At 35.9% G+C, this 12,137-nt stretch overlaps 2 protein-coding genes across 4 annotated transcripts; one reads left to right on the forward strand and one right to left on the reverse strand.

Annotated features, from left to right (window-relative positions):
* The first annotated feature begins 235 nt into the window (after nucleotides 1-235).
* LOC113313158 (uncharacterized protein At2g39795, mitochondrial-like) lies at nucleotides 236-3,163 on the forward strand. Of its 3 annotated transcripts, none has more exons than XM_026561890.1 (4): nucleotides 236-521; nucleotides 615-777; nucleotides 862-955; nucleotides 2,590-3,163. In XM_026561890.1, exons 1-4 carry the CDS (start codon nucleotides 348-350, stop codon nucleotides 2,774-2,776), a joined length of 618 nt encoding a protein of 205 aa, XP_026417675.1. In that variant the 5' UTR covers nucleotides 236-347; the 3' UTR covers nucleotides 2,777-3,163. The 3 variants fall into 3 exon arrangements, with proteins under 3 accessions (XP_026417675.1, XP_026417676.1, XP_026417674.1); XM_026561891.1 differs by having other exon boundaries at nucleotides 615-693; XM_026561889.1 differs by having other exon boundaries at nucleotides 615-955.
* A 72-nt stretch (nucleotides 3,164-3,235) lies between these two features.
* Nucleotides 3,236-6,994, reverse strand: LOC113313157 (7-methylguanosine phosphate-specific 5'-nucleotidase A-like). Its single transcript, XM_026561888.1, has 10 exons — nucleotides 6,713-6,994; nucleotides 6,362-6,509; nucleotides 6,189-6,249; nucleotides 5,969-6,101; nucleotides 5,647-5,773; nucleotides 5,157-5,213; nucleotides 4,947-5,043; nucleotides 3,992-4,199; nucleotides 3,845-3,905; nucleotides 3,236-3,563 (listed from the first exon to the last, which is right to left on the reverse strand). Exons 1-10 carry the CDS (start codon nucleotides 6,961-6,963, stop codon nucleotides 3,498-3,500), a joined length of 1,209 nt encoding a protein of 402 aa, XP_026417673.1. The 5' UTR covers nucleotides 6,964-6,994; the 3' UTR covers nucleotides 3,236-3,497.
* Nucleotides 6,995-12,137: the final 5,143 nt, after the last annotated feature.

Raw genomic sequence — 12,137 nt, forward strand, 5'->3', positions numbered from 1 at the left:
CAATTTCTCTGTAAGTGTACAAGCCGATGTTAATCCTAGAATTTCAGTCATTGGAAGAGCTACTCAACATGAGTTGGTATCTGAAGAGACTGAATCCGCAAATTAACGGAAGCCAGTAATCTAAGTCATCTGGAAAAAAAAAAAAAAAAAGTCAGCCGTGCGAACTAAAATGAATTACCAGATGGCCAGTTTAAATTGAAAGCATACAAAATGCAATCATGTGCATGAAACATGGGTTTTTACTAGTTGCTAGACTTTGGTTCCTGTCTCCTCAGAGCTCAAGGATACAGAGAGACGAGCCAATAGAACAGACTGAACAGTGAGGTCGTAGTTGCTAGAAGGAAAATATGCTGAAGAAAATCTTAGCAGGAAGTGGTAGTAGTTCTCTGCACACCCGCTGGCGTACGATAACAAATCGTTGTTCATCAACTACCACCAGTGTATCTTCAGCTGTCAATTCTATGTTACTCCGTTCCCTCAAAGAACACTATCTCGAAATCTCCAAAATTGAACCACCACCAGTAAGTAACTAAAACCCTAACCCCCTGAATTTTTATTATTTCCAAAAACCCTAACTTCTCATTATTCCTCCCTTAAAATATTTGCTTCTGTAGAAAATAAATCCACCAAATTCATTCTCAGTTGTGAAAGGAGCATTTGAATCAACTGGCCCTGTTTTCAAAAGAGATTATGGTAATGAAGAGATTGTTGTTTCTGTAATGAAATTGCCTAATATTATTCCTGGTGGTGGTGGTGGTGGTGATTACGAGGAAGATGGTATTAATCAGTTGTTAATTCATGTTGTTGTTTCAAAACCAAATAGAAAAGAATCAATGCATTTTATATGTGGACTTTATCCAGATGCTATAGGAATTCATTCCGTATCACTTGCACCAAAGACCCAAGCTTCTCAGTTGCTTGCTGCTCCAGATAAATATGCTGGACCTACTTTCCAGTATGTTGTTCTTTACCTTATTGTTCTTCTTTCTTTTACTTTGCTTGCTTCATGATATACTGCAACTTTGTACATATTCAGAAGGAGAATATAAAATGATTGAAAAAACGCATCAGGATGAAAAATAAGTGAGATGAATATTAGACCTAACAACAGAAGGTGCAAGATCTTTACTAAAAATAATGTATTTAGTTAAACATCATCATCACTATCTTGTGAACAATCATAATGCGATCTTGTTAAATGATTTATAAGACATTACCTGCCTAAAGAAGAATGTTTCAGTTTTAGATTTATGCTAGTAAAACAATGCATTAACCATTTTGCTAAAATTTTCTTCTCGAAATGGGTTAATTTTTAGTTTATAGGATATGCTGATTTGATGTTGAATGGTACAACATGTGTGGAAGTAACTTTGAATGGTAATTTTGTTTCTGTGAGGATTAGCTCTTGATGGCGTGATTCTGGAAGCTACCCACAAGTTTTCACCTGAATGCAAGAACTTTAACTTGTTGTCGCGTCTACCTATGCTTTTGTTGGAATATGATTTCTCGACCTTTTTCGATGTAGTCTGTGTCTTTCTGGATTGAATTTGATAGAGTGTCTTCACCACCTAGGCTGAGGCCATGTTATATTTGATGTTTTTAGTGACTACTGCTAGTGACTACTTGGCAGATAGTGACTACTGCTAGTGACTACTTGGCAGATAGTGACTACTGCCAAGTAGTGTTTCGCTAATTTAAAAGAAATTCAGCAATTCAGTCTTGTGTGCATTGATCAGTAAAAAAATGGTGTTTAAATTTGAGGAGTGTGTGAAAATTGTGTGTGGTGGTATAAGAACTGTGTTACACCATGTTGTAGAAATATGGTATATTATGTCATGTAAGGATTAGCTCTTGATGGGGTGCTTTTAGAAGATACACGTAATTTCACTGTATGCAGAAACTTGACTTGTGCTGTTGCATCTACATGAAAATTGGTTAGAATATGATATTTTGACGATTTTTAATTTGAGTCCTTGTCTTTCTCTATTGAACCATGTGGTGTCTGATACTTTTAATCGTTTACAGTATCTTGGCGGACATTCAGTACTGCTAGTAGTGTTTCATTTTTCTTGATCTTTTCAGCAGTTCAATCTTGTATGCATTGATCAGTAAGATGTATTTAATATAGTAGTAGTTTATTTTATTTGTAAGTTTGGGTGTGTGATGGTTTAAAAATTGTGGCACCGACCTGAATAATTAGTTAGTAGAATTGGAGCGCGCCAGTTACCAACTATCCTACTTGATTATTAATTTGTGCTTGCCATCACATTCAGTTCAGTTGACATCTTTTAGTTCGCAACAACACAAGCATTTTATAGGTTACAAAGTGGCGAGGTGCTATACCAGCGTTCATGATGAACATGACCACGCAAGCATTTAGACCATGTGTTCTCAGATATCATTCTTGGCTTGGCTGCATTACGAACCTTGGAGGGTAGAAATTTACTTGCATAAATCAAACTATAGTTAAACATATCGCTATCTCGCATTTTCTTCTATAAGTTCTGTACATATTATGCGACAAAACTGCGTTTTATCTAGGAATGTAAGTCCTTCGACTGATTATATTTTGTGTTGTTTTGTGTGCAGAGATCTTGACCAAAAGATGAGAAACACACTGCACGGATACATAGAAGAGCGTGGTATAAACGAGAGTCTATTTTGCTTTCTCCAATCATGGCTTTATGTCAAGGATCATCGAAATGGACTGAAATGGTTTAAAGCAGTTGGAAGTTTCATTACCAAACCCAAATCAGCTCAAGATGTTCCTCAATGATTTATATAATTTTCAAAATAGAGTGCATGATCAGCCTCAGTCCTTGATTAAGTGCACACTGTAGTGTATAGGACGAAATTGTATACTGCTTCTAATGATTGTTGCAACTTCAATTAATCGCTGAGAAGGTCTTCTTTTTCTTTCTTTTTGTGACTTCACTTTCTCAGAAAGCTTAGACGCATTCTGATTTATTCATGTATTGATGAATAAAGGCAACTGGTTCTAAGAAATCTAAGAATAGGTAGAATCACCTGTTAAAACCTCTCGAGCATCGAACTACAACTTTCTTAGTAGTTGTTTTATTTGTATTGCTCTAGAGTACCCCCATGGTGACGAAGATTGTTGGTTTGAATCAATGTAGCCAAATTGTGTTATGTTTGACACTCATATTTTGGACATATTATTCGAATATTGGCTCTTGGAAACAAAATAATGAATTTTGAACAAAAAAAAAAAAAATGAAATGAAAAGAAATTTAAAGAGGCAAATACAGGAATAAGTCTTCAAATTCCTCCTGTAAACCGCATTATCGAACTCAGAATCAACAAGGGAGCTCAAAAATTCTCAAAAATAACCCCTCTGTGATATTGCCTTGCAAAACTAATTTTTTGAATACATCTGATTTAGCTTCAAAAATTATAAGAACTTAAGATATCACTATGTGTGCGTTTAGAGTTAATAAGCACTGTTCTGCAACAATCCTCTAACATTGAAATGAAGATCAGTCACCTTCAGATGAACAGAGCTGAGTAGCAAGCTCAACAACCCCCAACATGGAAGCATCATTCTGCAACAACAGACCATTAATCTTGGTTACAGAAATATTGGTCAAATAATAGTAAAACAAATGCTTCTTGGTTACAAAAATATTGGTCAAATAATAGTAAAACAAATGCTTAATAATGATAAGACTAACAGTGTTTATACCCCACTGAATGCACACTATCTATTGTAGTTCGCAAGAAATAAAAGCGAAAATTTAACACACCCAAAGGGAAGTCAAATGTCCTAGCATGAAAGTACAGATACTGTGTATCAGTGCATGTGTTATCTCTGCAGCCAACTTACCAGATACAGAACATCATATGCTTTCTTGTAACTGTCAAGTGACTTTTCAATATTGTCATTCCTACAAAAACAATTCTGGAGTCAATAACCCATACTAAACTAACTCTTTAAAAATACGATGAAAAACAAGTGAAAACTTCAACTTACAGGAATCCTACAGATATTCGGTTTTCATAGTTTAAACCGTCAGACATTCTCAGATCTCCAATATGATCCCCAAGAAGGAGGACATTGGTCCTCTTCTTTACTGCGGCAGTGTCTTCAGGTGGTCCATCAGTATCACCCAAATGGTCATGAATAGGTTCAGCCATATCGAGAGCATGCTCATTCTTGTTCATAACATGGATTGTTTTCCCTGTCATGTCACAAGAAACCAAGTAACTGACTAAGCGTGGCAATACAAGTAGTTCCAGTGAAAGAAACAAAATATTGGTGCATGACCACAAAGAAAATGCTCACATCAGGAAGAGAAAAGCCTATTCACTCTGTAATAGTCACGTTGAGAAGTTCAGGATCAAAATTCCACTGGTAACCAACATAGGAGTAATTAAGTTTCTCACAATACGCTACTTAAAGGAAAATGATGCTCTATCATATTTATTATCTTCTTCTGATGGTCAAGAAACCAACGACGGGATTGCTGCCATATTCAGCTAGATAAAGTGTCATCTATAACAATTTGTCTAAACACAATCTAAAATCTGGGTGAGCCAAGAACGGCACCTCTTGGTCACCAGCTGTATTAATCAAAAGGGATGTAACTTCAGTTGGGATGTAGATGCAAGCCAGCAACTAGACCAGTGTTCTTCCTGTCTTATAATTGCTCAATTAGCTAAAGCTAACCTTTTAATGGACAGGCAATCATATTCATGAAGCTGCAAAACAACAGCAGGGTTTGTCTTGGTCTTGTTTCAAAGTTCTATCAACTAGTAGGAAATACATTCAACCAACACCAAGTACGACAGACTAATTCACTAGACGGTTTCAACGAACATATATACAAAGAAAGCACAAATAATCCAAATGTTTCAGATGTACTATAAAGGACGCTTTCATTGTAAACACAGAGTTATAACATAATGACGAGTGATAAAAAACATACCTTTGAAAGACGTGAGGCGACCACTTTGATCAAATTCCATTCTATTTGCTACAACCTTGACATTTTTAAAAGACCTATGAAGTTTCTGCCGCAAGACCTGGGACAATAAAATGAGGAGGATGTGATGAAATATACAGGCTACAAATCTAGCAGGAATGAGAAATTGTTTGTAGAAACAGAAAATCCGTAGTCCGTTTTGAAGAAGCCAACCTCTTCAATGATGTCTGCAAGCCCTGCAGAGAATATAAGAACTGGCACTCCTTTCTCCTGCCAATCAATGAAGCAAAGAATATGAAAACTTGTGAAAAAATTCTAGTGATTTTGGTTTCACAAGTATAATACAAGATATGACACCCAAGTGGTGAAGTCCCTGAGCGAACATCACATAGATAAGAAATTATACAACCTTAAGTCACTCAACAGATAATGAAAAGATCATATCCAACATATAGGTCATAATACTGTTTCCCAATTGAACACCTACCAGTCCTGCTTGACCACAGCGTTTAAATGAGAACCACATCAACATTGAGTCTATTCACCAATTACCTCTGCCAACTTAAGCATGAGCCAGTTATTAAACTTGATGCATATGTATCCATGCCTCCGAACCCTTACATGTAGACCCCAGTTATTAAACTAATCTATGTTAATAGTTCAGATCATATGACAGAAAGTTCTAAGCAGATGAGTTCTTTACCTCTAAAATCTCAAATAGTTCAACTACCCCCTCCCTAAAAGCTATGTTGTTTGCACTAGCCACAGACTTCTTTATGGCATCATAAGTAACACCTCCCTCAATAAGAAGTGAGTGCGTTTTCTCCCACCTGCGGTGATGAATGACAAATGTTATTAGCATCTTTACAATTGACATATCTAAAACAAGCTTTCAAGCTCATACTCATCTTCATATATGTTTGATAACCTTGCTTAATATGGAATACCATTAACTCATAGTTAACTATCGATCAGCTAAACTGAGGGCAAACATTGTTGAATGAATAGGATTAACGATTACATACCACTCTTCCATGAGCTTTGTTTTTTCTTCAATGGAAAGTGTAGGAGAGAACTCCAATGGATGATAATATCTAAATAATTCCTCCCTCTTGAGATCAAACTCTGGATTCTCCTGCTGCAATAAGCCATGACTGCCTAACCATGTTATTAGTGACCATTGAACAAAATTGTGGCGATACATAATCCAACATTATCTTCAAACATTGAGAAAGAAAAACCTACTATTGCCTCGGCTTCCATCGACCCAATACCTCGTCAGCGTAGCATCAAAATCAGCAATTATCTGTTTATCATACACATAAGCATCAACACATGTAAGAAGTAAAAGTGAAAAATTTACTGAACAACAAAAGAGAACAAAAGAAAACAAGCAATAGTGAGTAATGGGTACGGACCTGGAGTTTTGCTGGACCGGCATTACGGATTGCAGCTTTCTTCTTGTTTAGAGAAACGGGTTCATTAATTACAACATCGAAAGCTTTAACAGAATTCGGTTTTTCCATTTCAACTCCAGTTCTGTAGCTACTCTTACAAGACCAAACCCTAGATACATAAACACAAACCAAGCAAGAATCATAGATTAATATCAGTACTTATGTTCAAATGCAACTAGATATATGTTTTGATGCCGCGATAATGTAAAACAAAGATTTATCGAGCATAAAGAAATCAGACATTTTTATTACGGTAGTTGTTTGTCCAATGAATATGGAGAAGATAGAGAAAAGGAGAAGTATATTGCGAACCTGGTTTTGATGGGAAACGGAAGTAAACCTAGTTTAGAAAAGCTAGTAATGTTCCGGCAAGTTATTAGGTTAAATGTAGTGATGCTTTGGAGTCGGTGACTCATTACAGAGGAGTGAAAGTAGAGAGGAGGGAGAGTTTGTTGTGGTGCTCGAAACAAACGGCTGAAATTGCGAGAGCAGCGAGATGGCTTATAAATAGAAGTCTGGTTGGTGAGTAACCTTAGAGCACCCTGGGTTATGAATGGAACCATGGGTGGTGATACTTAAAGCAGGAAAAAAAATGCAAGCATATTGGTACTTGATTGTATGATGTCGGGAACTCAGTTTTCCCTCAAATCTTTATTATTGTAAAGCAATAGGGAAATTCAACACTTTTTTATTGGAATATCAGCACCGAAAGAAAAATAAAGTAAAAATAATTTGAAGGTAAGTTCGTCAAAATAAACCAGTAAATAATTAGGGACAAAAACATACACTTGACTCGTCTATTAACTAGAACTTTCGAGGATCAACAGTGTAGGCCTGATTTAAATTTTGAGTTGCAAGTATGCAACCCTTTTTCATCTCAAATTTTGATTGTACAAGATCAAAATTCCAATAAGCACAAGACTTGTATATTTCAAGACGTGAATTCAACAAGAACTAGTTTTGCGACATTTCAGTAATTTCGGAGCAATCTCCACAGAACCTACGGAATTCCAGTCTTCTTCAATGATCACCGATCTTGATTTAAGACTTACAAGATTGTCATTAACTTTCTTCACTTCTCTTCGCAAATCCTTTTCCATGTTTCGAACCTCACATAAAATCATATCTATTTTTTGAGAAAGATTCTTAAGATGATTATCATGAAGAGATGACAGATCTCCACAACGAATATCGTTAGTTAGATTTAGAGCTGGATTTGATTCACCATTAGATGATTCCATATGAAGTTTCTTATTAGGAAACAATAAAGCCCATACATTTTTAACTTTGTAAGAATTACAGCTAGAGGATGACGTTGCGTCAAAAATTTTGCGAAATAAAATGTTATTATTATAAATAAATATTTGGTGGATTTACACCACACTCCCCCCACACCCCCACCCACCACCATCTCCTTCTTTATTCTTCTACATTCTCCGCTACTTTGTAACTCCCACAACTAGTGTCATAACATAAGTTTAATACCTTTAGTAATGGACATGCAATCTGTTACTCCTATGTTCTTAATGTTAGCTCTACCACATTCTCTTATGTTTGTTTATAAATTAAGACTCATTTCCTTTGTAATGGACAAATCTAATGAGAATGTTTGTCTATAAATTGAGACTCATTTCCTTTGTAATGGACAAATCTAATGAAAATTCTCTTCTTCTTTTCTCTCTACTTTTATTTCTCCTTTTAGTTTATAACACGTTACCAGCACGCTTTGATCACTTAGTAGGTTTTTATGATCGATTTAAGTTTTTTAGTTTTCTAGAAAATAATTTATTGTTTTCCATTGTTTTTGTGGAAACTAAAATCCTTATTTTTTAATTAGGTTTAATTTTATTTATTTTTACATCTAATTTATATGAGCTAAATCTTTAGTTTGTCTCATAAATTATTGTTGGATAATGATCTTCGTTACCGATTCTCCAATAATACGACTCGTGTATTATTCACCGATCCATTACAACTCTTTGTAACACGGTTTTCACTTATGTATTACATCTCGTAATACCAACAACAAAACAAGAAAAGAATGATAGAAAATAGATGATCAATCACAAAACTTAAACAAACTTACTTCGGTGTATTGAGGCGAGTAATCTCTTTGCTTAAGACAATTGATGCCCTGTATATAATGATGTTACAGATTTAGCGGCACATGTCTCCAACATTCAACAATACCTCGATGTTTTTCGCAGCACTTTGATAACACCGAACGGCGAACGCGAATGGATGTAGCACAAACTCTTCTTTAACTCTTGAAGACTCATGCAAACTCTTAAATTCTAGTACTAGTTTTATAACTCTAAAAACACCTACTTGCAATGGAGAAAGAGTAGGGTTTATATAGGTTTAGCGGTGACTCTTGGAGAAGTCCTTTCATGAAGAGTCACAACCCTTAGTGGAGAGTCACATCCCTTGGGATAAGACACTAATGTTGAAAAGACTCAAGTGAGTTGACACACCTATTCATATTTCTATTCAAAAATTCCAACAATCCCCCACATTGAATAGAAATCCATGCATGTTTAATGCAGATACTAGAAAGAGTTAACGCACGGAACATCACTGCATCGGGAGAGATAACTTTTGGCTTTGAATCTTCCGTAGTGAATACCTACCGGGTTTACTAGTTGTTCGGTGAACGCGATGTCTTGAACCGCCCAACTTTATGATGTAAACCGATGCAATAGATATCACACAGTTTATTTCCTTACATATCCGGTTCTCGGTTGTGTTCATTTCGGCCCTGAACGATGTTGGTTGTCATGAGTGCTCTAGATTAACTTAGCCTTATAGTTATCATAGAAGCGACCACACTTCACACTCATATAGGTGATCTCCTATTTGAAAAATATCCTGCCATACTTTCTTAGTGAAAACTAAGCCATATGAATCATTGAGAGAAATTCTCAACCTCTCACTTGACAGGCAACACTGTTTCATCATAGAAATGGGAAAGAGAGTAAACTCTCACAGTGTTTCCGGTGAGTATAAATTTATAACTTGGTTGTCCCTTTTGAACCTAGATAACCATGGGATCTCCAATCACTAGGTTGGGTGTCCGCTATAAATACTACTCTATACATGCTATCCCATTTCCCTCGATGACGCAATTATACGCTTTCTAGAATTTGTATCACTTGCCGACTTGATACAATTCAGATACACTATTTCTTTTAGAGTGCGCACTTTGAGAGCAATTGCCGATACTATATATGTCGTCATTATATTCCTCAAGACATAACATAATATCACAAATTATGTGCTTATCTCAAATATATATTTGATCAGAACAGTATATTAATATTATGCGTGTATTATGGCCACAATAGTATTTTTCAAGATTTAAGAAATTTTAGTACCCCTGCGACTTTGCGTCCAAAGCTCCCAGGTACATAGTTGATCTCACCGTCAACATTTATTTCCACCCACACCGCATTTCCATTACAACAAACACATAATTTCCCTGATGATTTTGAATCATCATTTACCACAGGTAATCATATCTGTAAAATCCGCTCGACCCGAATAGATAAGTCTACCGTTGTACTAGCTATCTGTTCGAAACACCCCCACATTTGATCATTATACCAAATGTTATAGAATCACCACTATCTCCAATTGAATCGGGGAGTAGTCAAATTTCTACTGTGTAAGCGTCCAAATAACCAATGGACCAAAATTAGGATATCCTAACATTCCTTACAGATCAACAGACAAGGAGTGAAACGAAACCCAACGCTTCCATATTAGAATATCAACCAGCGTTTTCTTACACATGGAATTTGCCACAACAAAATGCACCAAGATTACATTATCGTCATCCCATAAGAAGTCATTCGTACAAAGAACAATTATACCATTCATCTCTTAGGATTCGTAATCAATGCATCCAATTACTGAGTATCCTTTTTTAATTTGGAAAACCAAAAATTTTGACTAGAAAACTACCATTCATTCCCATGTCTCCACTAAGACTGTAATGAATATGGATTTCCATTCTCCTATCCAAGTTTCATGTCCACAGAAAATGGCAGAAAATGGCCGCCCCTACAGTTCGACAAACTCAGAAAACCGATTTGTAAACCATATACAAAACGTTCTGACCAATGACCAGACGGGCATACTTGAGCATATCAATATCATAATAAAAATGAAATTGTTAACTTAACAGTTATAATTATCACGACAAACAAAGAGGTTGCTCAAAGATCTCTCTGTTAAGTGATCTGATCTGATCTGTCTCCCCATATTGCAACAGTTTTAATGGAAAGACACTTACCATTATTATAACTGAAAATCAAGTATGTCAAAGCATACCAAAAGAATGCACTCACCAGAAAAAATTTACTTCTTTTATCGGTGGTCGATTGTCGTTGTAGTTTCACTGTTTTCAAAAGATGCCTTCATTTGATCAGTGACCTTTCAAATTCCATGAATTAAACCAGAGATGCTGTCATGCCTTGTCATGAGGTTCTCAATCAATTTTTTTTTTTCCTTTTCAGAAATGATCTATCGGTTTAAAGTCCATCAAGAATATACATCGTCATGGATCTGTAATTCAATACCATACCCCTCTGATCATCCGTGAATCACTATTCACTAATTGATTTTTAATTGTGATCACAAAGTGATAGAAATCTTAACACGAAGTCTCAGCCCTTGGTAATGCTAATCGTCATCACTGTGATCAACAACAAAAACTCAACTTTATTTACGTTGTAGCCATTGGTAATGCTAACCGTCACCACTGTGATCAACCACATAAATTCAACTTAATCCAAAATTCCATTGCCATGACATAAATTCACCACTGGAATTTATGTATCTATCACAATGTGGATACAACTAGTATCCCAATTTGAATCAACCAGTCATCAAACTTCGCTTGTTACCGGCTACTTAGAGACAGGTATTCCCCAATCACTTGTCTCTCATTGAAAAGACATATCTTTTAACTACAGTTGCGGTAATGTATTCCCAAAGTATGTACACAATTGGCTTTCTTGTCAAAACCTCAAGCCAGGAAACACTTTGTGAAAGAACGATTCTCCTCGGCTCCGCCCAAACTGAATTTGTGCAGAATCTACCTTTCATAAGAACCAACTACTATATATGGATTCAATCCATTGACCATTATATACTGGTGCCAGCAACAATCAGAACGTTCATGACTGTCAAAAGAGTGATTCCTCTAGAAACGATACCAAAGCGTTGATGAACTCTCTTTTTATCCAGTCATTGTACCGTCTATGGAAAAGGTTTTTCCACAGATACAAAATACCGTAAAGATAAAATTTCACAGTCCCAAGTTAAAGAACGAACAAGAGAGAGGAGAGCACAAACGCGGAAGCATAAAAGTCTACATTGATAATAATTCGATGTGATAACATTCATGGCTCAACAACCTATTTATATTGTTCACAAACTTGACTACCACTCAAGACACTTTCCTAACTAAGATCAAACTCTAAGCATAGGCACTTTCCTAACGCAATTTCCTAAAATACAAAAGACTTGTTTAACAAATAAACGTGTGTTACTTAACACACGTACTGTATGCCTTAACACCCTCCCGCAAGCGTAACGGGTGATCTTGAACCGTGAGCTTGAACCTGACATCAAGAAATTTCAAAGCAACCATAGAACCGGATGTGATTGAGTGAGGTTGAAGAAAAATTGAAAAGATGACATAATAGAAGATTGAGAAGAAGAAACAATAGAT

Source organism: Papaver somniferum, chromosome 9 (assembly GCF_003573695.1).
Source record: "Papaver somniferum cultivar HN1 chromosome 9, ASM357369v1, whole genome shotgun sequence".
Lineage (NCBI taxonomy): Eukaryota > Viridiplantae > Streptophyta > Magnoliopsida > Ranunculales > Papaveraceae > Papaver > Papaver somniferum.